Genomic DNA, 26,072 nt, shown 5'->3' with positions numbered 1-26,072 from the left:
GTTGAAATTTGTTAGAAGAAATTTGACATAACAGAGTTCTACGTCATTGATGCAGATTGGAACTTTGTTTCAAATGATTTATTAGTTCAAATTATTGAAAGATCAAACTTCTTACGGAATTCTCAAGTGTTTTTGAAACTTGTCCAACTACAACGATAACCCAACAAGTGCCCATTTAAAAATTAAGCTATCCACGTAGATCTAAATTGTTGTTGATTCTGGTTTGATTGTACGTTGAATCTCGGGCTTGTAATAGAGTAGAAATTGGAGTTGCTTCATATATCCCACGTGGATTTGAAATACATCCCATAAGATTGTATTTATTAAATCGTAGTTTTTGATTCAGGTATTTTAACTATAATCAAATTCAGAGATAATAAATAGATTTCAACTACACTAATAAAATTTTGAAAATTGTTATTCCATACGACTGAAATTCTTATTCAATGATAAATCTTGTTTAATCGATTTCAGTTAGTTCCACTTATTGATAGACCTTGAACTGCTATCAGATACATCAAGCTAAACGTATTATTACGCATGATTAAGTACCGCTTGTAACAAGTATTCAACCATCAATCCTCGGTTAAAGTGAACTTCCCAAATAGGATACCAGCGAGTCGTGCATGGTTAGGAGTATTATTACAGGGATTTCAATTTGTACATTATCCAAGCAAGCGTTTTCTCTTGCACTTGGTTTATACCACATGCAATGTATCTTCCAAAATATTTCATCTTGGATGAATTTCACCATTTTAAATCAATGGCCACTAAGAAATGAACTTCACAATATAACTGGGAAGTAAATCGAATTAGCAAAATACAATGAGGTTGTTCACTATGTTATGTATTACGATTTCCTGAATTCCATACGATTCTAAAGATATGGAATAACGAATTTTCCCAAAAAAAATCATATCGTTACAGTAACGTTACAAATTGCGTAACCTCATCTGAAATCTAACGTCAATAATTTATTACGTAATTTAAACTCCTTGCATATATTCTCTGTAACATATCATTAGACTACCAAAAATGAATTTTAGGACTGCTGAATGCATCAAAAAATTTAGTTGATTTTATAGCGTGCAGAAAACCAAATGTTTTGGTATTACTTGAGAAAAGGTTTGGCGCCTGAATCCTATTGATTCTATAGCGATTGAAAAATCATATTTTGAATAAGCATGAGAAATCTGATCTGTGTATTGTGAATTTTTATAATTTTATATAGAAACTGTTGGTTTTTTACGAAATTCCACGGGTTTCTAGGAAAACAAATCTATATTGTCCGTGTTGAAAAATGTAATCATCTTTTATAAAAAATTGCAGATTTTTATAATTTTTCGTAGAAATTTGTTGTTTTTTATATTCAAGATATTACGGTTTTCGATGATTTTCCACAATGTTTCAGCTTTTGAAAAATTTCCTACAGTTTTCAACCGTACCGTACAGTTCGAACCGCACTTTATTGTAATTCGGCGTAAAAATTATTTTCCCAGGCTCGTTATAGACAAATGCTTGGAGCCTCTCCTATTGACCCCTGATCTTATTCTCTTGCGAGGAAGAATTTTTCGCGTTACGCGTTTCAGAGAATATTTTGCCACTTCGACAAATTTCTTTACAGATTTACGATGTAAAATATTACTCAACCGCGGCAATCAATTAGTAAATCTCGCGATTCCGTAAATTTGACTGATCATCTTTATCCACCGAATAGATTTAGTGCCCTTACCGCAGCGATTTAGATAAATTTACTAGAGGGTATTCCATATTTTGATAATACCACGAAAAAAAGTATCATTTCATTAACTCGACCAAATTGAAATCGAGTTTTCGTATTAACAAGGATATTTAATACAAAATAATAATTTTCTCCGATTTTGAAACAATAATTCCATTAATTTTCTTACTTACAACAAGATTCTAAAATTGTGTACCTATCTACGATAAAATTTTCCACAAAATGCGTCTAGAAATTGATTTTTTTTTTCTTTTCCAATCAAAAGCAAAAAGTTCACCGCGATTGTAATCCATTACAAAAGGAACGTGCAGCACTAGGGTGCTTCGTTTGAGACGACGATTTGTTTTTTTTCACTCCATAGACGAAATATCACTCTGAGCATATAAAAAAAAATTCCCACCAAAGCCTAGCTCTTAATTTTAATCTTAAGTACTCGCTAAATGAATTTGAAATGTTCCCATTTAATTAACACGTAGAAATAATATTTTTTTTGTCAATTATCTATAGCATCGCGAGTTTTCATACTATTTAATTGACCATGGCCGGAAGTTTTATAGTTTTATACAATGTACATGGAAGAATTGAAAGTTTTGAGTTCGATTCCCCGATGCCTCACTTTTTTTTTTTTTTTTTAATTGATTAATCACAATAAATAGCTAGATTGGAAAAATCTTATCCAGAATATTAAAATCATTAAATGTTAATGTAAATAATATAAAAAAGTGGTCAATAAAACAGTTGGAGGACAAACCTATGTTCTCCGGTTGAGAGTAGCAGTAATTGGCGAAGACTTCAGAATGATCGGGCGAAGACATTTGAAGATTGAGATACATTACAATCACGTCTATTTTATTAAATTTATAACAATTTGGGTATAAAAATTGTCAAATATGCGGATAAAATAGTGATATTTATAATTTTCTTATGATTATTTAATTTTATATTGGAAACTATCAGTTCTACAGTTTCAGCTGACCAAACTTTTTTGTAGGAAATTAAATTCTCTACAAAAATGGTCTTTCACAATTTTGCTGTAAAGTTAGTAGCTTAGGAGAAAAATGAAAAAAACCATAATTTTTTAGCAAAAATCAACTTTGCAATTTTTTACCGGCGAGATACTTCATACATTCTAAATTAGCTGTAGGAACTTTTAAAGAGGAAGGATCCCTCTGAAACTTCCGGCCATGGTCAATTAAATAGTATGAAAACTCGCGATGCTATAGATAATTGCCTAGATTAAAAAAATATTATTTCTACGTGTTAATTGAATGGGAAAATTTCAAATTCATTTAGCGAGTACTTAAATTTAAAATTAAGAGCTCGGCTTTGGTGGGAATTTTTTTTCATACGTTTAGAGTGATATTTCGTCTATGGAGTGAAAAAAAAAAAAAAAAAAATAGTCGTCTCAAACGAAGCACCCTAAATTTTAAATTTTTTAAAGTTTCCGAATGTGCGGTAATAATGCGCATGTGCGCACACGGACGCGCAACAATTGAGACGGAAGCAAAGCGATGAACCGAGTAGCAGCAACAGCAGCAACAACAGCAGCAGCAGCAACGGCGGCAGCACGCGCCAGCGTTCCCCTGGAGGCTCTTGGGGCGTGCAGAGAGACACTCGGCTCGATCCACGGAGACACTCCGGCACTCCTCGGAGGCCCGCATGCCGCGCAGGTGGCCCTTTCACAACCACCTGTATCTCCGCTCCTTCTTTCGCAGGGTATTCCCCTCTCGCTCGATTCCGTCCGTCCCTCTTTCTCTCATTTTATGTAATATTTTATCTCCGTCCTTGCCGGCTACCGCTCGAGGCTTGTTATTCCCCGATTATATTTTCCGCGCCCTGCGGCAATTGCGGAGTCGGTATTATCGCTGTAATCGTTCGATTGCCAATCGATGCGCGCTGAGAAAAATTTTTAATTTCGGTTACCGCTCAGTCCTTAGCTACTTTCATTTTTTACCACAATCGAAAAATATAGTTCTAGGTAGAAACTGAAAATTAGTTTTCTATCTGAACAAACTGATTTTGCGTTGCAATTAGCAATAAAGGATCGACGATAGCGCAAAATGGTTACGCGTACCTCGTTTTTCGTAATTCCAACAATATTTAAACAGTTTTTTTAACGATACCTGTTTTACGTAATTTATCTAGTTACTGTGACAAATGAAATTTTTCTCAGTGCGCGTAATTATTTGTATATTGATGATCGCGTTCGTTCGCGGTATTAATTTTTAGGTAAAACTTTCATCATTCGCTTACGTTGGATATTAGTTATTCAAAGGGTTTTTTGTACGTAGAATTTTCTTATCACCTTTCTGATAAACTTATTACCCGAAGTTTCATGACGAGTGTCATTGGTTGAGGATATGGAAAATATGACACCTCGAAGATTCTTTTCACAAGATAAATAATTGGGGGATGGGAAGCAAAAGCGTGTTGACGTTTGTCTGAAGAAAATGTAACACATATCGTGATGTGACAATAAATTTTGGCTTTCATCAGAGAAAACTAATCGTTTTGGTACTGTAAATTTAGCTGACTCTTTTACTCTATTGCTATACGCTTGATCATAGCTTGAAGTTGTTCGCTAATTTAGAAATGTTTGTTATTTGATAATATGAGAAAACTGAACCTCTATTTTTTTTTTTTTATAACTGTTTTCTGTCTGCTATGGGAGGTCGACCAGCTTCGTTCGATCAAACTCTTGAGCGAATCGTAAAAACTTAAACTAGAAACAAGTGTCAGTTTGCATGCCAATTTTGAATACACCAAAACTTACTTGTCATGCTTAGATTGCTGTCATCCTTTTTTTTTTTGCATAAATCGAGGCTCGTAATGAGACAAATCACTCTCCAATAAATTTTACTACACAGTAGAGTAACGGATATGAAATAAACAGGGAGTCAAATGACAGTTTCAGTCAGCAAAGACCAATCATCGGTGTTCTTTAAAACAGTCATTGAATACAACAAACTTGCTGCAACAAGTCTATAAGAGACCGGTAGAAGAAGAATGTCGATCATCAAGTCGATTGATTTAAACCACTCGAAAAATCAGCATAGGGAGATTCGTTTTGCCGAATTCGTGAATTGGAACAAGTACTTGGCTTCGATGTCGTCCGTTGCCTGCAGGACCTAAAAATCAGAAGAATTTGACAAAATGAATAAAACGGATATTAACGAGATTATGAAAATGATATGAAAGGTAGAAAATTCGACCATAATTTATTGGTGTAATTGCCGTAAAATTGTATTGCATTGGTTAAAAAGCGTGCAAATCTAAGAAATAGAGTTCGTGGAATGGAGATTTATAAAAAACCGTCCAGTCACCCGCTTGGTTTTGATACTTTGATTAGGACTTACGGCTGAAAAGCGTTGGAGATATTTGATAAATGTAACTAGATAGTGCATTCACGAGTATAAATAAAATTGCATCACCATTGTACCAAAGCGGCGGTTATTACGCAACTGTGTTATAGCGAGGTTTGTCTTTTTTTGGGTCTGATGTTCAGACAACGTATTATTCTTTCATTAAACAAAAGAATGGTTTCCCTATCGACGAGCTTGTGAATGGCGTGAATTTGATATAAGAATCGGAAACTGTATCGAGTACTTTGGGAACTGAACACGTGTAAGATAAAATCCAGTTTATGCAACGCTGGTATTAATTTCGCGATGCGAAAACTAGGAATAATCTATACTGGAAATCGAATCATTTCATTGTTTATTCGATTTCGAACATCGATGCTTTTGTCAAAAAATAAGTATCGATTTCGTATAATCAATAAAAAATTATAATCTAAAAGAAATACATCATTTTATTACTACACCTATATGTTTGTACATCAATATCTCGACCAGTATCAGAAGGCATCGATCAAATAGTGCACTTATTGTGTGACTCGAATGTTCTCGCAAGCTCTTATAAGTATTATAGTTCACTGATGGGAAAAGTGAATTTGTTTATACTTACACGGAAACAAAAAAAGTGGACTATTTTATAGGAACTAATTGACGATCAAGCCAGACAACATAAGCAGTGGATTGGCGAATTGACATTTATGAGTACCATTCACCCAATTGACGGCTTATTTGAGTATTTCAGAAATTCTAAACAAAAGATTCGATTTTAGGATGATCGAAAGAAAAATTTAGATAACCGCGTATTAATTGATTCGGTAAGTTGGTTGGCCAAATATCAATACTTTTTTACTCATCTTATTCCGAGTTCCGAGATAATCGCAAAAAATTATTATCTTCGAAAAAATAAATAAAAAGTACGAAAACAGAAATTTTATAATATATATATGTATATATTATATACATACATTAGGGTGGACCTTAATATTGGTAAAAAAAAATTTTTTCTCTCGCCCCTTAAATTGACTCGAAATATTAAAAAATGATTGTTAAACGTGAAATCCGCTCTTAATTATAATATTAATCCGTACCCCAAAGGCCCTTATTCAAGGAGTTAAAATCGATTAGGAGTGATTATCAAGGTAAAAAATTTGAAAAAAATAAGTTTTACATAGTTTTTCCTGCGAAAATCAATGCGGTTATCCGTATTTCGACAGTATTACTTTTTTGACATGAAATAGATACGAGAAAATCGAAAAATAATCGGATCAAAGAACCACAACGCTAGATGGGCAATAACTATGTTTGTAGATGTCGCAATGATTTCCAGCTCATTTTTGTACAAGTTACACCTTTTGTCACATTAAAAATTTTCCTATAAACATTCCTTATTTCTTTTTCTCAACTTCAAGTCAAATAATCTCTCATTTCATGAAATTAAAAACGATTATTTTATACGTATTTATCAGCGATTAATAACATATCAAAAATTCAGCTTTTTATCTTTACATTGCTCCAATGTCCGTATCACCTTAAGAAATTCAGATAAATGTGCGGAATGCGGTAAAATTACTTTCAGATCAGTTTAAGTTGTCACACAACGTTATTTCATTATTTATATACAAATTGATCAAAAAATTGATAAAAAAAAAAAATTTGATTTTAACACCTTTCAAGGGCCTTTGGGGCACGGGTCAATATTGAAATTAAGAGCGGATTCCACTTTTAAAAATCATTTTTCAGTATTCCGAGTCAATTTAAGGGGTGAGGGATAAAAAAATTTTTTTTTTTTTACCGATTTTAAGGGCCACGTAGGTATAAGGTATCTACGACACGTACGTACGAGGCCGTGTGTGTCGGGGATATGGTCGCGCGCGCATTTCGCCGATGAGAGGGCCGTTTCTTCTTCACCTGCGCGGCATATGGCTGGGAGGCGCGGAGGGGTGATAGACCCGTAGGATGGATCTACCGGTTAATTTGTTGTCCATCCCCGGCACCCCGGTGCCCTCCTCCGAAACCCCCTACCTTACGCCCGGCACTTCCGGTGCTTGACCCGCGGGCAGCGTCTGCCCTCGCCCTCGCCCTGCCCTTGCCCTTGCTTTGCCCTGCGCTGCCCCGGTTGTCACGCTTCGACGAACCCCGGCGGCTCAAACTAAACGCAATACGAAATCCCGGGGGATGATTCACCTCCAGGGCACGACTTGTAGTCGGTCGGATCGGATAGAGACCGCGGCGTTTGGGACGATTTTTGTTTGCCGGCGAGGATGGAGGAAAAAGTAAGTTTTAGCTGCCGTGTAAAAATCGTTTCGCCGAGTGAGAAAACAGGAAATACGATAATATTTATCATGGAGTAGAATTCAAGAATTTTATATCGTATCCTCACCGATTAAAATTTTTCTACATACTCCTAGAAGGTCTTTGTTGTTTCGTGATCGTATTCATGCAAAGGAAAAAAAGTTATACGATTACGATATTGTTTGGAAATTTGTTCGCTATAGAAACTTTTATCTCGTTAGGTGATAACTTGTCTATCCACAACAAATGAATTATGACTTAATCGGTTTATATTTCAAGAAAAAAAAAAACAACAAATTTGTTTCAAACAGACACAAGTTTCTAATTTCCTAAACTAATGAAAGTGGGCTTAGATACATCGGATTCTGATCGATAGAGTGAAAACGATATTGAGAATATTAACAGGTATTTATCGAAGCAAAGAAAGAGATCAGCTTTAAAACTTTCAGACGAAAAAGCTTTGTGGAAATGTAAATCAACTTCTATAATCTACAATCATCAATCGAAATATATTTTTGGACGAATCTTGCTTGGTAAACAAATGGTCGAATTTATCTGACTTGAATTTCTGGTTTATTCAAACAATCGATGAAACTAACAATACATATTTATGAAATTCAATCAAGTATATGTCTTGAACTTTTGTACAACATGTTCAAGACACTGAAATAAATTTATGGTTCAAACATAAATTTCTGACGACGAATACTTCATTACATTTGAAGCAAAGTCCTACGATCATCGTAAAATGGTGAATGATATAGTTTACCTTCGAATACGTATAAGGTGCAGGCACCCTTTCTATGCGGTAATTATTTATTCCTTGTTTTTTGTTTTCTTTTCGTGCAGCTGAAACCTCAAAAATCTGCCCTTTTCAGAAAAGCCCCGGAGAAAATTTTATTCCGGATAACTATCACCTTACGATTCTTATATACTTTAAAGAAGAATAATAGTTAGGTTAAAAAATAAAAAAAATCAACTTAGCTGTAATAAAATAGTAATTCAAGCAACAAGTGACGAAAACCAGGAAATAGTGATGAGTCGGAGGCGAGACGGAGACAAATGCGGAGCTCGCACGCGAATCATCATTTCCCGGTTTCGTCACTGATAGCATAAAATATTTTTCATCAAGACTGCGTCGAAAACGAGTTTTCACACCCGTAACATATGTATGAAATGGCCAGCCTCATTCGACTTGCTCCGAGTGCGCATGCGTAGCGGTGCGCAATGGTTTTGAACGCGCATGTGCAGTGGCGTACAGCACTCTGTACGACGAAGTGCGCGTGCGTAGCGGTGCACGGCGCTTTACGTGATTCAGACTGCGCAACAGCGCTGGAAGCGGCGATTTTGGCACGTGTTACAGGCATCAAAATTGAGATTTCGACACACGTGTGATAAAGAATTTTTTAATCAGTAGGTCGCGGCTCAATTTCAACTCTGATTCCACCAGCTTCGTCTACGGTGTTTCGAAAATCGATGTTCTACTGGTATGAGAACGACCAGCGCGCGCAATAAAGTTCAAGTAATTTTTGTTCATCGCAGGGATTCGGCCCTTACTTACATCCTCGTACACTTATTTACGGGCTGCACGTGCACCTGTTTCTGCACACGCGACCGTCACGTGAGTTATACGTATTATAAATTGCCAATACTTGATACTCGCTCCTTAATTGTGCATACCCGTTCCTGCAATTGAAACTTCGACGATTGTATAACGACTGCGAAAATCGGATCATCCTGAATTGATTGAATCTTCCTTGTCGGGTCGTCTTTGATCATTTCATCGCCTAATACCTCGAAGGTTCTATGCGGACGTACAGTCAGCTCAGTAACGTACCGAAACAAACACATAAATGAAGTTGAACTAAGCTTTGGCAAGTTGCATGTAAATAAAAAAGTTCTTCTGATTTCGAAAGAAATGATTAACCATTGAATTTTAACTTTGAAGACTGTGTTATTAATATCACTAGAGAAACTACATTATTTTGATATGTTTTTTTACCCGACAATCCAGATAGTAAGACCGATTTCGATGAATTGTTTCTTAAGCTCGTCAGTTGGTAGAAAATACGATATGTACAATAGTTATAATTTACAAACAATAAACTTGTGATTGAGCAATAAATGCATTATTCTTTACCCAAAATATAACTCCGAAGCTCTATGGAGAATTTATACACAAGTAAAATGAGTTCTTGTTAATCAGAATTGGACATGAAATGTGGATTTCTCGGTGAAAAATAATATAACGGTGTTATTTCTCTGAAATTGCTAATATAATGACGTCAGTATTTAAACTTTCTTTCCTCTGCGACGGGAATTGCTTTAATTTATGTAACTACATAGATTTCTTTAAGGCAATAAGATTTCGTTTTGTTGTGTATTCCATGCATCCTTAAGTCATATACGATGATTAGACGAATTTGGATATGGGACTAGGTGATTATCAACTCATCGATTATTCTCCGTAAATTATCTGAATTATCTTGTAAACATTCATATCTCTTCATATCTCTAATGTTTGGAATAATCGGTAGAAAGTTATGTCAAAGAAACGCTTTCTACAAAATCTGTAGCAGATTCTGTTAATCAAATCGGTGTTAAGATTTTTCCTCGCGTGGGGACCGGATACACGTAGGTGTATTATTCATGCTCATCACAGGGATCGGAGGACTGGCCTTGTGGCGGTGGATAATCGTCGGGAGGGAGTCATGTGGACAATTTTTATGGAAGCGGTGGTAATGCACATTTAATAGCCAAGGAGGGGTTGTGGAAGGTATAGAAAAATACTTCGGACGATCCCCGGCTGTGTTCCTGCATGCTTATTTTCGTGTACCGACATACTTTTCTAGTCTGCATCAAACTTTGGCAAAGGATTTACAACCGTGGCTTCATACACAAGTTTTTTCACCGCCGTTATCTTTTTCTTCATTTCTTTCGTTGGTTTTTTCTTTATAGAATGGATTCAATCGGGAAGGACGAAATTCGAAGTGCCGTTAGTCTGTCTCATTCTCTTTGCAATTAGATTTTGCAGCCACTTGGGTGACTCACTCTTAGATTTTGAAAGATGCACTCATTTTTTAAAAATTTTTATAAAAAGTGAAATTTTTGCCGTCTTTTCACCTGTTTTGTCTCAATTTTTAAACGATATCACGACGTATATTGTGTGGAAAATTACTCATCTTCCGGAAAACGAGCGCTCGTTTTCAAATTTCATGTTTTATCTCGCAGAAATTGAAGCATTGGTTGATATTGGACGAAAGTGTTTTTGCCTATAGATGTGTTACAGGTATCTAAAAATCTAGAAAAATCAGATGTCAAGATAATCTCAAAAATCATTGTATATTATTGCAAACTACTTTCTTTTTTTTTTAATCTTACCACTTTTAACCATTCACGTACTTTTCATTTCAACTTTGTAAATTATTCAAACTTTCTACTCTTACTTATACATTGTACCATCATAGTATCGCGGCAGTGATGGTGTAATACATTGCACTCGGAATAGTTTGAAATTTCATAAAGAAACAAACAAATTAAAATACAAAATGCACATACCGAGGCACGTTGATCGACATGGGAAAGCCTGAAATGGGGATCAGATTCGGTCTAAAGTTTCTAAACGATTAAAATACAGTCGGTAGAAAATCCGTGTTATAAAAAAGTATAAATATAAAAGTTACGGACATTCGGAATTCGCGAAGAAAAGAAAGAAGCTAAGAAATAATGGTTTGAGCGGAGCAGGGTGAAAGTTGTCGCGAGTTGGTCCGCAGACCGTAAAGGAAATGGGCGTCGCGGAATCAACTTATAGTGACAAATTAATATATGTATATAATTCAGAGCAGGTGATGGAGATTTCACGTCGATGAAATTTATCATGGCCCAGTATGTTCTGGTCGACTGTTATTCCTTAGCAGTATGCGATAAGACGTCGACCTTAATTACTTACACGAGCAAAGAACCTCACACCTACTCATCTTCGACATGATGCGTAAAACACACGCCGCTTAAATCCTTGCGGTATTAATGACGCAAAACACTTAAACCGACTTGAAAGCTCCGCCAAGGGAGCTTCGGGTTTTCGAAGGTTGAAAAATTCGCGGATAATTTGAGATCGCCGTACCGAAAGGCCCGGAAGCACCGATACCAACACCGTGCCCGCGTTACTTGGCTCTTCGCTAACTGCACTCTTTGCTGACAAATGAGCGATTGGTATTCCAGTTTGTAAACGTGCGGCAGTGTTCGTCATCGCAATTAAATATATAAGCGAATGTCCGTGCCGAACCGCGCGTTTTTGTAGGACGCGGAATCCGGACCGGTCCGATCCGCCTCGAATCGAAAGCGGATGCGTCATAAATCCCGTTTCAGGATCCCGCTGACGAGTTCGTGGGATGCATCGTGCGTCGGTTGGCTCTCATGACGCGAGAGGTAAAGGGGCCTACCTCTCACCCCTCTTGGGCCCATTTAAATTGGTGAAAAAATTGACTTCTTCCTCAAAATATTCAGCGGATACAGGTTATTGTGTCTTCAGTTCGATACTTCGCGGTGCAATTATTTCAACGTGGGAGGGGTTTTTACGATTCTCGAATCGTGGAGCTAATCATTTGAAGTCCTGAGAATAAGTGTCCATGCGAAACGTAGGTACTACTTTGCACAGTCTCGAGATAAGGTCAACGAAAATTCTTTCATACTTATGAAGAGGGATTTAAGTAAGTCACATTAACGCGACAATGTTTTTAGGTTATAGAAAAATTGTCAAGTTTCATACTAGAAACCCACGGAATGTTTTTTGCCTTATGATAACAGCGTATTTTAACGACTATCTTCAAAATACATGAGATACTTCGAATCACTGGTTCTTATGTGAAACAATTCTAATTAAATGGGTATGTCTTATTTAGATGAATGGAACTCAAGTTCTGAACATTTAAATCAGTGCCTCGGTGATCCTTATCTATGAATGATATTTTTGTTAGCCAGAGTTATTTGGATTGGGAATTCAAAAGAGCTTTCACGTATTTCTTTCTGAGGAACTTTACCTGAACTACCGTGAAGAAACGAGTAGCGTTTAAATCCTCGAGCCAAGATGATGTGTATGCTGAAAGATTTGAGGATATTTAGAGGCCGGTGAACTAAAACTCAGATGTACCGGCCCGAAAATAATGCCTGCATAGCGAGGAGCTTTTTTTCGTCCGTTAGATTGACCGGGTAGACAGGCACGACTGCCAACTGGTGCTCTTCGGCACGTGGCCGTACCGCTGTCTTCTATGGAGTCAGGGTGGTCCTGTACCCAAGGTAGCACCCCCTAATAGTCAACGAAGGGAAAATGGAAGAGAGAGAGAGAGAGAGAGAGAGGGAAAGAGAGAGAGAGAGGGAGAGAGAGAGGAGCGATAAAGATAGAAACAGTGAGTAGGGCAAGGGAGCGTTTTAAACCCTCTGCACAAGGATCAAGATCTGATAACTGAAAATCGGTCTGAGTGACAGTGGGAAGCAGTGATTTGTTAATTCGGAATTACGCGAGGGGTCAATTACTGTTGTAATATGGTGTACAGAGGTTACTGTAATCTCGTGTATTATTCGTAATTTTTTTGTAATTTTTGCAACCTTTTGTATTCTTTGTAATATTGTGCATTTTGTATTATTTTAATAATCTCTGTAATCTCCGTAATCTTTCCGTGATACCTTTAATCTTTTGTAATTATTTGTAATCATTTGTAATCTTTTGTAATCCCGGTGTAATCTTTGTAATCATTACAATAAATTTGTTATCTTTGTAATTGTCATCAGTGTACGCTATTTTTGCACATGGATTAACTCACCGGAATTACGAGTTTACCGATAGGGGGAGCCTCGCTCTCACAGTCAGAATGCAGTTATCCTAAAATCTGGCGAATGCAGTAATTTGTGCGCGAAACTCTGTAACCTACTCACACCGTATTCCTGGTTTGAAATTTTGCTGAATGTGCCTTACAATGAAAATTCTGAAAAGATTTATTATAGTGCTTGTAGTACAATGAATGGTGTTCTCTGTTTGTAAATTACGCTGGTGGATTTTGTCGCGCATGGTTTATATAGTGTCGAGTGTTTAAAGTAATATTTATGAGCAAGACAATTGGATCTATTGTTTAACAATACTAGATGGAATTGAAAATTTGGAACCTTGGATTGACCGTAGACTTTTACTTTGAACAAGCAAATATCTTTGGGATTTGGGCACTTTCTTAGTAACCCGTACTGTAAATCTTGATCAATGACTATTCCACTATTTCCTATTTAAAAATAAGTGTATACATTCTCAAACAGTGAATTTTCACTGACTTTTTCACTGATTTTCAATATCAATACATTGATTTGCTTTATCGATTTATTTATAACTGATTCAGAGTAATGAGCAACGATCCATGAAATTCAGTCAAGTTGAACATGAAAATGAATATTGTTAAATTAAGAGAATCCGGAGACTCTTGCAATGAGTTCGACACTGCACATCTAATCTATTTGACAACGTATCATTCCTCAACTGTAATAGGCGATGATTTATTTCATACGAAAATTATTCAATCTTTCAACATACTTCTTTTTTAACTATCTCCGAGATAGTGAAAATCGACGTAGAAGAAGACATTACGGGTTTTGTCGGAAGGAAATTTGGAATTTTCATTTTTCGATTTAATTGGATACCGGGTTATAATATGTCCTGAAGGAAGAAGTGAGCTGCCCTGCGAAAGGTGCAAAACAAAAACCGAAAAGAGAACGAAAAAAATGAACTAATGATTTCAGCGAATATCAGGAATAACAGGCGCAGAGAATGTGAGAGAGAGAGGGAGAGCGTAAGGGCTGTTAAATGTATAGGGATGGAAAAAACGGAGGTGTAACAGTTACCTTTCGCCCCTCGAAATCCTTTGGAAAGATGTTCCTGCGATGGAGAGAGATGGAGAGAGGCTCCTGGAGGCTTGGTGAATGGTGATCACGGCCGTGACTGCAGTGGTTCGTTTGGCACGCGTGCCATGTGTCCGCCCCCGCCTACCCTAGGTAGGGTGCCCCCTTCTACTCTATAAAGCCGGTACGGGTTTGATGCCGGCAGTTTTTCCTATTACTCAAATTCATCGGAGGAGACGAATTGGTGTGGATTGCTCTTCTCTAGGTCGGAACACCGTAAGGATGAAAGGGGCCACATGTGTGCTAAAGAAATGTCTTTATCTGCAAGAAAAAAAGCTTGTGAGTAATTATCCGATGTTTTTTTTTTTACGGTCAAGCTTTTCGTACAGTTTACAGGTTTAAATTTCTGCGAAGCAAATTTCTTACAACCATCTGAACTAGGATAAAAAAAATCTCCAGGAGAACTCAGAGCTTTTTGCAGAACCTTAATCAGTGCTACAAGTTTTTCACAAACTTTTCTGTAAAAGTCTCGAGTAAAAAGCAGACTTCTTTAAAACAAGATCGGTTAAATTTTTCAGAATTTTTATTAGATTGTGGGATGAATTTTTACCTACTTTGGTTTCGAGTTTGACGATGTGATTCATCGCCGATCCGCGATATTCGCTAATTTTTTTTTAAATCCAGAATGGCGAAGCCATCTGTGGTAATCACCCCACCACGAGAGTCGAGAGTGATGGGTAATTAACTCTTGGATATTGGGGAGCGAAATGGCGGGGGTAACAGCCGCTTGGTTCGAGGCAGTTTGCGATCCACTTTGGTAGATATGTGTGCTTATGTAAACTTGAGGACAACGAATCTGAGAAGGCTAATTTTTTCCACTAGACAGTTATGTTGGCAACACAGAGAAACCTGCATGTATACTATCTCAATCTAACCTTGCTTAAGACCCAGATGCTTTATTCAATCCTTACCGACTGTGTTAAACGTCTTCTATTTTGGCTATTAACAGAGGCTTATGCATCGCAATGCAAAAATGGGTATAACAGTCGAATTCGGCATGCAATTTTGTATTTTTGGGTTAGATTCGACGGTCATCGGTTACGTTATGTTTACGAAGATTGAGCCAGTTCCGTAGCCAGCCGTCGGTGGCGCTGCGGGTTGATTCTCCGTTGCCAACATAACCGACTTCTGCAATAAATTAGCCGTCTCAGAATCACTGACCCCAAGTGTACATGTGTTGCAAAGGGAAACGGGTGTGGTTAACTCTTAATCTAACTTGACTTACCACGTCTTGAGCAAATCATACCTAACCTGAGTTCATCTAACCTAACCTAGCTTAGGCACAGCACCGGGACTGTTCCTGATTCCCCTGCACCTATATCGGAAACGTCATGTGCTCCATTAATTGGATCGACGTTCCCGCCGCCTTTGCCGCCGACTGGCCGTGTATAACGCCCTACGGAACAACAAAGATTCATCCCATTAGGGCGGGCACCGTGCGAACGCGTTTGCCCCGTCGCCTCTGTTATAAATTATAACGCCGGGTGTCTGAGTCTGGAGGATGCCATGGCACTGACATCACAACCGTACGGGAGTATGAAAATCATAAAATTACATTAACGCGATGCTCGGTGAGTGATCATTCTTGAAATGAAAGGGCAAAGGATAACTTATCGCAAGTGCACTTTGCTACATTACAAAAAAAGCTGATACTTTTGACAATAACTCTCTTCATCGACATATTATTTTATACAGGGGAGACTTTGTTGAATCTGCATAAAAGATGATTGGAAAATAAAAGCTCATGCGTAAGGGATTTTTTTTGAAACTTTCATCGCATATTACCGCGATAGTTTTCACCACCGGAAACAACGTACACGTATTGTCTGTGGGAGAGGAGGGGGGTCCAAGTCGATCATCCTCCACACCCCAATGACCTTGAATTATTTTTTGTTGCAGCATTTTTATACACAATTTTATTGAAAAATATCTTTCTTGATTGTTTTCAAATAATTCCAAAAACTTTGGACCTCCGTTCCAGAGTTTCTGACAGCCAAAATTATTGCGACTGTAAGAATCCAAATAATTTTCAAGTAATAATATCTTTGAATTTGAAAAATGTATCAACAAAAGTAACGTCATTATAGAATGCGTTTTGAAACCAACCTTTCGAACACAGGTTTTTTTAATAATTTTGGGATGATGTTTTGTTAGCTAAAAATTGATTTGAAAAAGAAAATTTAATTGATGTCCTAACAATTTGGACATTTGCATTTTTATTCTTCTACCAAATTTCGTCAAAGAAAGCCGAAAATTTCAAGCGTGAATTGAGGATAATACACAGTATTATTGGTAGTTTAGATTTGATATTGTTTTGGTATATGAAAGCGTCCGTATATTGCTCAAAATTTTAGGCCCGGGATGTTTTATTATGTGTTGCATGTTTTTTCACGTTTACAGCCTATCAGTTTTTTGTTGCGGTACATTTTTCAGCTTCTTAGCTTTTTTTAGCACGAAATTAAAAAGTACGTACCATAATGTTTTCATGCACTGAGAAGTATTATAGCTGTCATGTTGAGCAGCCGCGTAAAATTTCGACTTTCTCCATTTTTTGGGAACAATTGTCCAAACTGTCGATATCTCCATTCCATCTCAAGTTGAATTTTGCGAATGGAAACATTAGCGTTGATTGAGCAAGATATTTGTTCCCAAGACGTTGGATTAAAAAAAAGTCCAATAACCACAGCACAGTATATTAATGCAGTATCTGCACTATTGCATTTCCAACGGCATGTACCATTATAGTTCAATCATCATAATTTAACGACCATTTTACTCGCTATTTCCTTTTACGTATTATTTCGTACCTTTGATCGATTCGTTTATTAGTAACAAAAATTTTGTAATGATACGGCCTAGCATGTAATTTTGTCTTTGTTCTTTGGCTCGCTTTGTGGTTGCTTTTGAAGAGTTTTGAATAGCGTGACATGAGTAAACACTGGCCAACACTGGTCAAACAGTCAAATCCCCTGGGTCAGGGTAAACGTGTTGCGAAGTACGTACAATGTATATACATACATAGCACGCACCGAGACCTAGGAGGTCATAATAACACCGAGCTTTCATTGTTTCGTCTCAGTGCCTTTCCATTTCCGAATTGAATTCCCATTGTGTCGGGTTGACATCCGCTCCTTGCGACTCGAAACACCTTTTACTGTATCCACAGTGGTTCTTTGTCCACTGGGACAAATAAACACCACTTCTTCTGTATCGATTGAGACAAATGGAGGGTGGAGTGGCTCGAGACGATTCGATGAAGCTTGAGACTTCCCCCGATTTTTTATATTAAAGTAGCGATACTTGCAAGATTTGCTTTTGATGTTCTTGGAGCACGGCATTTTTCTTTTATGCAAAAAATTTGAATCGAACGTCAGAATCGGGTCAAGGACTTGCTTATTAAATGGATTGAACAAGTTTCCATCAGAGTCAAGATGCAAATAATTCTAGGACTAAGTTGTAAAATTTCAGTAAAATAGGAACAAAATTCGACCAAAGGAGAAAGCGTCATACTTTTGTATTGACACGTTCCTTCAATAAAAAGTGGCATCATTTTTCCGATCTTAGTCTAAGATAGTTGATTATTCTCGTCTCCGCTACATCCATCCGTTGCTAACATTTTTCATTACACATAGCACCGCGCGACTCGTGGTTAAATCCCCGCGAATTTTTAATCCGATCTGCAGCGCGAAAGGGAGTTTAAGGAAAGGAACAAACCGGCAAAAGAAAAAAAAAAAAAATCAGTTGAGGAAAACATGTGTCCGCCTGATAATTACAGACAATTCTCAAGGTGCGGTAGCGGGGAACGCCTCAAGGTGCAAGTCTGTGCATATTTATAATAAATAAATTACTCGCGACGTTGGATATCGTGGCGTCGGTCGAGTAAGCCGCAATTGCTTAAATAATATGGCGTAAACCGAGAGTTACAAGATATCACTGCATCACGCAAACGGCAAGCAGAGATTAACTGTACACGTATGTAACGTATTTGCATACTGGATCGAGGTGCTCGGTTCTTTATGGCGCAAAGCCCCTGGGCGCAACTCACCTTTGATGTAGGTATCAACGCCGAAACGCAATTTCGTCGGATCGGGATACTCTGCGTGGGAAACACCCGAGTCGGCACCGATTAAATCAAGATTCCTGATCCCGGTTTTCGGCCTCGTCGACAACGGGACCGTGGCTCCCGATGAAGTCGAGGTAGGAAGGGACTCGTTGGCTCACGCTTGGAGGGGGGCGAGGAGAGTCATTTACGAGGACAGACATCTCGAAGAGAAAAATCAGCCATTGGATAACGCATCGAATTCAAATTACGAACAGATTGAGGCACGGTAAAACGGATTTTATTTTCGGCAAGGGAAATGTGAATAACAGCGATGATGATGAAATTTTACATGATTATTATTAACGCGCGTATTGATTCCTGATGATTTACCTTGAAGTCTGACATATGAGTTAATTTGTGTTAAAATTGTATTATGAACGGTGAAATTAATAACAGCGTTTTATTTCTTTGAAGAGCGTTTTTTTTTTCCTTTTTTATTGTATAATTGACTTGGAAATGTTGTAGGACTTGTTCTCTGTAAAAAAATATGTAAGATTTTGGAATAACGGATTTTGACACATAAGTAAACAGTTAGCAGCTGGAACCATGTCGCGATGTATCGTGTCGTTCAGGTTATACTGTTTGTTTAAAAATTTAGAAAAAATACTTTAGAGTTTTGGAAATAATCATTCGATATCGAGAATTCGTTTCGAAAAATCATTTCTCGTTGCATATTTCTATTCGAAATAACGAAAGAACAGCAACGGATACTAGACTTTCTGGTGACAGCTAGAAAATTAATTTTCATTTTCTACCTAGAACTATATTTTTCGATTCTGATAAAAAATGAAAATAGTCAAGGACCGAGCGGTAACCAAAACTGAAGATTTCTCTCAGCGCATCATACTTCAAAGCGAGTTGAAAACCGTTTTGGTCAATTGTTCGAACTTTTCTCATTAACCGCCGAAGCAAAAATTGCAAACACTGTCATTTTCCAAAGCTTGGAGCGATTTCAGTACTTTTGGTACGAAAAACAAAAATTTTAAATACAACTTGCTCACTTCGTCAGCGCTCCGAAATCCCCTTAACGAGCTTTTTGCTCCGGAATCCGTTAGCTTCGTTTACACGGATGTATAAAATGGATATACGCACTTGTACATGTATTTACGTACAATATGCTGAAGCAATTTTGCGAGGCTAGGAGTAGGAGGAGGACCCGGGTTTTGACCGGGATAGCATATGGTACGGTTCATCGTCGTATCGCGACGTCGTCTCCAACGACAACAGATGGTTCAGCGCGTGTCCACGGGTTCGTTTTTCGATGCTTTATTCGTTCCAAAGTAGTTATTGCACAATCTTGACAATCGCTCTCCTTATTAAATATATTTATTTAAATATTTTGAGACTATTCGACCGGTCTAGATCCCGCGTTTCAGTACAGACACAGCTCTTACAGGATTCAACTTGGCTTTACACTAATAATATCACACCGAGAGAAATTTTTAGTTCCGGCTACCGCTCAGTCCCTATTTTCATTTTTTACCACAATCGAAAAATATAGTTCTAGGTAGAAAATTAAAATTAGTGTTCTAGCTGATACCAGAAAGTCTAGTATCCGTTACTATTCTTTCTCATTACGATCACTGTTACTGTATTTTCTTGCAACTGTTGCGAAAATTTAATGCTTGTGCAACAGTAAATTGATGTTAAAGCCTTGTTTAACTAAAAACGTAGAGTAAACCTCACAAACTGATTTTGCGTTGCAAGAACCAAAAAAGGATCGACCATAGCGCAAAATGGTTACGCGTACCTCGTTTTTCGAAATTCCAACAATATTCAAACAGTTTTTTAACGATAACTGTGTAACACAATTTTTCTAGTTACCATAAGAAATGAAATTTTTCTCAGTGCAGTGATTAAGAAAAGAGTCGTTGCTGTTTCACCGAGAAAGGTTTCTGGTTCTTCAGAATATTACAATACGTACAGTCCTTTACCAATTTGATTTTTGACACTTGCTAAAACGTACGTATAATATTATACGCAATGATTGTTTACACGTTACACAAAATGGAAATGAGCGAAGAAGTTCTTACGTTATGAGGCAATTGCTAAATATGTAACCCACAGAATATGATGATCTGCCATATTTTTTTCGAAATAAAACTTCGTACTTCACGATATCAATTTTTGTCTTCTCCATTTCACTCAACACAAGGTATGCCGATGTCTCGCAATTTCACTTGTCATAGACGATTCGATGCAAATTTACCAGTTTCACAACTCACATTCAGCCAAGCAGGCACGGCTGCTGGGGTAGGAAATTGATTGCGATAAATTCGGCGCCTGGACTCCGAGAGTAAATATGTTAACACATATCGTTCTCTCCTTTATTGTGTAAAAGTGTGTAAATGAAATTGCGCGGTGTGTATCACATTTTCAATTGACTCCCATCCCACTGCTTCCCTTTTCTATTTTTGTTACAAAATTTCTTTCCCGCAGTGTCGGAGATAAAATTTGACCTTACTGCAAATTACAGCGACTGATTAGAAGAATAAAACATCAAGATAAGCAAGTAAAATAAAGCGCCCTTATTTCCGCCCCCTAATGTATGCCCCAAGTCTCGTGAAACCCGATTCCTGCATTGTGGCCGGCACCTGCCCTGGTTTAATTCCGTTATGCAGATTTGGTCCGAGGTCTCTCGAAATATGGGAGTCGTTGAACCTCGACAGTGCGGGGAGTTGTCTGCAGGTTTGTCCCACGCGACGAGGTAAAATCGTCGAGACACCGCAGCTCATTTCGTTTCGTACGGCTAATATGGCTTCCGATAGGGATCGCGCTCATCCCTCTCACTAGTCGTAATTCCACGGGGTTTTGGTTCACCGTCCGAACCCGATTTATGGTCCCTGGATCTAAGGACGCGTACCGTACCTCCCGGTCTAATATAATAAATTTCAAGTCCGCCGAGCTCTCTGGCTCGCTCCCGATGAACCGGAAGTGGTCAACGGTATCGGTTTAATATCTACCGCCTCATTGAACTCGCGGTATACTTTTCTTCAAGAATATTATAATGAATGCACGTGGTGCCGCGTGATCTCGCATATGCTTACCTTGAGAAACGCGCTGCCTAGTTCATTCCATATGTACGAGTATATACGGATGATTTTCAACCCTCGGGAACAATTAATTCAATTATATGCAAACTTTTGCAGGTGTAAGGGAATGCATATCGACTTGGGCAACCGAGTCCTGTCTCGTTTTCAATTTCCAACGTCTACTCAACCGTGTGAACAAATTTCTGGAATAGGGCGCGTCTGTGCCGCGTGTATAGCTATTAATGTTCACTATATGTATACGTAAGATGCCCGCATTTTACGTGGGAAACTTAGAAACGATCATTTTATCGCAGACCATTGGTAACTAGAGGAACGATATTAATTATTGAATTATATTGCCTGTATGTTAAATAATCCTGCAGGTATAAGCTGTGACAAATTATATGGGCGTCATTTTACATACATGCACGTAGAAAGTCATTCAGCGAAACTACTTAATTCTTTCAGCTGCTGGAAAAGAATTAGGTACAATTGGTAGTAAGTTTGCTTTCATTGGATCTTCAGTACATATTGTTAAATCTTCACTGAATCATATTTACCATGTTAGAAAATTGAGTTCTCAATTTTTTTCAATTTCTGATCATAGTTCGACCGTTCTAAAATATCCAAGTTTCAATAATTTACCTCCAAATTGTTTATCCAACCGTACGTCTGTTTGGAGTATTTAAGTTCCAGTAAAGTTGTGGCTCGCGTTGTAAACTACACAAAATTATATTCTTATTTGTATATTCAATGATTCACTGTTTTCTTCTACATTTTGTTTTGAGGTTAGATAGTGATAGAATTAAATTTTCTTGAAATTACGTTGTAAATGTTGTGTTCACATAAATAAATATTCGAACACCCCGTTCTTTTCCAGTTAATTAAAAATCGCTAGTGAAGTTCTAAAATAGTTGATTTGGTGTAATGAAAAATATTCAAATTACGATAAACGTTGATCGAACGGAGAAAATGAACCGAGTTTAGGTTTGTAATTTATTTTACACAACTGTTGACGTGCTATACCCCTAAATATGTAAGGTATTTTAAGGTAGACTATGGTCAAGGTGAAACAGTTTGCCCTACTTGCTTTTAAATCGCTGGAATAGAATTTATGTGAAAAAAAATGGTCCAACCTGTCTCACTTGATGAATTTTAAGAGTAGCTCGATGCTTTTGACAGTTCGAACAAGTCTTGAACCAATTGACGGCGACTATCGAAAGACGTGCGAGCTATTCCTACAGTTGCTGGCGAAGGTAAATCATGCAATAACGTTGAGACAGGAAATGGAGCGGTACCATTGATGAAGGGAGTCGATATCAAGCTGATTGCGAGCCGGTAGGTAGTCCAAGGGGCGCTCTGGTGGTGCAATGAGCGAAGTGAAGTCGCGTGAGAAAGTATCTTGATGAAGAAGCAGGTCGTTGGTGGAAATGTTGAATAAATTAAGGCTTTTAGCGGAAGTCAGCTATGCCTGATCGATTGGAGACAGATAAGCACCGCTCCTCCCGTGGGTATTTGGAAGGGGATACGTGTTGGCTTATGATACACGCTAAACAACTTCGGACGGACATGAGGATACTTTTAATTTTTAGTTTACCCCGACGGTGGAATTCACCCTGTGGGGAGAAACTACGTCGGGCTTCTAATATACTTCCTAGGTGGGTTTCTACGCGGTGCAGGTGCGGGGCACGCATATGGGTACAAGGTATTAATCCAACGATATGCCCGCTTCGATCGGAAAGATGCATACCGTGAGAAATATTGAAAATTACCATTCGCCATTCCGCTTGGAGTATGGGTCGACGTCTTCTTGGTTTGGAAACGATATTTTCGAACGAAGTGTCACCTATAGAGTTAGGCATGACAATTATAATGTGTTTCTGGGCACTTTTTGGCGTGAAGCTTGATACACTGTAAGAGAAAATCCGGTGTCGACTTCAATAGACTATAATTTAGCGTCAATCCATAATACTGTCTGATGTCAATATCCCACTAACTGATGTTGAATTCCCGAATTGACCACAAAAATTGATCTATTTTAGTCCATACTGGCCAATACTTGTCACTTTTAACACGACCATGTTTTACAGCGTAAGGTTGAAAGGCTTTAATATTCGATTGCATAATTTCGTGCCTAATAAAAACGTCAATGTTCAAACAAGAGTAATTAAAAGACATTTGCCATGTGAATGAAAAAACGTTCATCACTGACTGGCGAGTACAGCTGCATAGCAATCGCGAGTCTTTTTACTTGCTTGACTATTAGTTTGTTTTCACCCTGCATGCACTGTCACTAACTACGTTAGTTTGATCCTTTTGTTATACGTGTACGCGATAACTGATCGTCCGGAATGGTGTCACCGATAAATCGTAAGGATATCTTTCACCGCGTTGATGTGACTTTCGATGCCACTTACCCAACATCTTGAGTGCAGTGGGCATGCAGCAGTAGGGCAGGAGGTTCGAGAAATTTCGAGGGTAGCGGGTATGAGCGGTGCTCGTCTCGAGATCTGGATCAGAATAGCAACGACGCTGCTTCTTCGTCCCGCTCCTGCGATCTTGGGATTTCTTTTGGTCCATCTCGTCTTTCTCTTTCTCCGTCGGTCGAACGTCCGCGACAAAAGGCGGTATACAGCGATGAACAAGACTCAGTGGCGGAGGCCGTGACTGGTTATCACAATCAAAGTAAGTGACGTGACCCAAGTCAAAACGACGCTGAGTAAAAAGTGGATTTGTCCAATCACGGCTCTCTTTCTCTGCGGCATGGCTGGAGTTTTCGCATCTCAAGTCCTCGCCAAACAAACGTCCTGTATTGCAAACAGCAAAACCCTGTTATACGTTATATGTCTCCATAGATGGGCGCCAGCTGAAGATCAAGACTGTGGCACCGGTGCAGATTGCAATGCGGTGCATCTCGAACGGGAGCTCGAAATCCCCGATCCTGCTTGGTTCCTTTAGGGCATCCATTTGTGCGCCGTTACCGAAACCAGCGCAAATTACTCCGGTCCTTTTATACGAAGAACCGCTACTTCAGCTTTTTTCTTTCCAACTTCATACGTTATTCCTTTATCGTGATTTCGTTATACCACACACATACACCGGCGTACTCCGCCTCAGTGACTTATTGAGACCCAATTCATTGTCGACAAAAGTTACTAATTGGCTGATGATTCGCCATAGCAGTAACTTTCGTTCCAACAAAAAAACAGTCGCTTCGATTTAAACCACTCAACGTTAAAGGAATGGGTTCCACATGTAATACGTATTTTCAGCCATATACTTTGTGCGGAAAATATTTTTGCCTAGCTTTCAATCCAATTTTTCCTACACGAAAGGATCGAAGTACATTTCACGATCTCGAGTAATTCAGTTTCACGTGTACAGTTATCCAAGAAACGAACTTGCCGTTTGGAACACCTTTTCGTCCCATGCAGGCTACGAGCAGGGACGTAGACGTTTTCCATAAGATGCACGTGCGGTCCTCGTACACACTTGTTTCGAGTGTGTATTCTTCTTCTGTTCGGTTCTCACAGCGAGCGATCGAACGCGTGTACCTAACAATTTCAAAAGACCGTTGAGGCAGATAGCATCTGACCAATGCATTCTTCAAGGTTCTGCTCATTTACTCCTATTTACAATTAGCAATGTTACTTGTCAGCACGCACCATGAAATTTTAAGAGTCTAAAGAACCGTGTAAGCAAGTCTCGAAAGGATGAGGGTATATGGCACCGATCCACCTGTTTTCCTGTATCACACCGTGTCTTGCAGTCGTTTTAAGAGCCTGGTATGTAATTCTATTCATACCTGTTCTGGCACTTGCAGAGGAACACGTGCTCCGAAGACGTTGTGGGATGGACGGTACTGGAAAGTCGTGACAGAAAAGGAGCACGTGTGCGTCGTTGGTTTGTTGAAATTTAACGGGAGGATTAGACGACTGGAAACGATCATTACGCACGAACGATGAGGCGAAACGAACCACCTGTGAAGCCTTGCGGGATGAACGGCTTGCATCGGAAGAGTTTCGAGTTTGAAAAGGTGGCGAGGACCACGAGCGTCGATTTCCCACGACAGAGATCATCCGTCCTGCAACAAAACCAACCGTGATCATGTGCCACTCCAATTACCTTCAATGACTTTGAGGTATTTCTTCAAAAGAGATCATCTCCGGAGGGTGCCATGCGCAAATACGATTCACCTCTGCTCCCGGGTCGCAGGGGTCAATTCATGCAGGGTATACTAACGAATCAAAGCCCGTGACGATTCAAGGGGCACCCCGGGTACGACGGGATTCGAAGTGAAGGATTTTTGAACGAGATTCAGAACCAGTGATGGCGGGTGTACAGGGGGGACCGCAGAAAGACAGAGAGGGAGAGAAGCTAATGCTGTACGTTAATCGACCTTCGTTAAAAGGGCTGGACATAATTCCAGTGTTAGTGCAATACTACTCAAATTTCACAGTAAAAACGAACTATTTTGGGTTAGATTTAACAATGTTTGATGGCACGGGGTAGAAAATGAAACTTTTGTAAATGTAATATCGAGGAACTTAGTTCCGAAGGATAAAATTTTTCCTGGGTTTAAAAGGCTTCGCAAATTAGCGATTTTTCAC

The 26,072-nt window shown here is 38.5% G+C and overlaps 1 protein-coding gene and 1 long non-coding RNA gene across 2 annotated transcripts in view; both read right to left on the bottom strand.

Moving 5' to 3' along the window:
- Nucleotides 1-26,072, bottom strand: part of LOC107218773 (kelch-like protein diablo) — a 137,134-nt gene that overhangs the window by 11,971 nt on the left and 99,091 nt on the right. The window contains exon 3 of the mRNA XM_046732963.1: nt 25,268-25,546. Within this exon, the coding sequence (XP_046588919.1) occupies nt 25,268-25,474 (207 nt within the window). The 5' untranslated portion in view covers nt 25,475-25,546. The remainder of the gene's footprint in view (nt 1-25,267; nt 25,547-26,072) is intronic.
- LOC124293157 lies at nt 3,214-12,630 on the bottom strand. The gene is made up of 3 exons (XR_006903091.1): nt 12,429-12,630; nt 4,515-4,869; nt 3,214-3,637 (listed from the first exon to the last, which is right to left on the bottom strand). It is a non-coding gene; the product is annotated as an uncharacterized LOC124293157 (long non-coding RNA).

The sequence above is a fragment of the Neodiprion lecontei genome, chromosome 2, assembly GCF_021901455.1.
Source record: "Neodiprion lecontei isolate iyNeoLeco1 chromosome 2, iyNeoLeco1.1, whole genome shotgun sequence".
Classification (NCBI taxonomy): Eukaryota; Metazoa; Arthropoda; class Insecta; order Hymenoptera; family Diprionidae; genus Neodiprion; species Neodiprion lecontei.
Note: the sequence above shows the minus strand (reverse complement) of the source record. Positions and strands in the feature narration are given on the sequence as shown.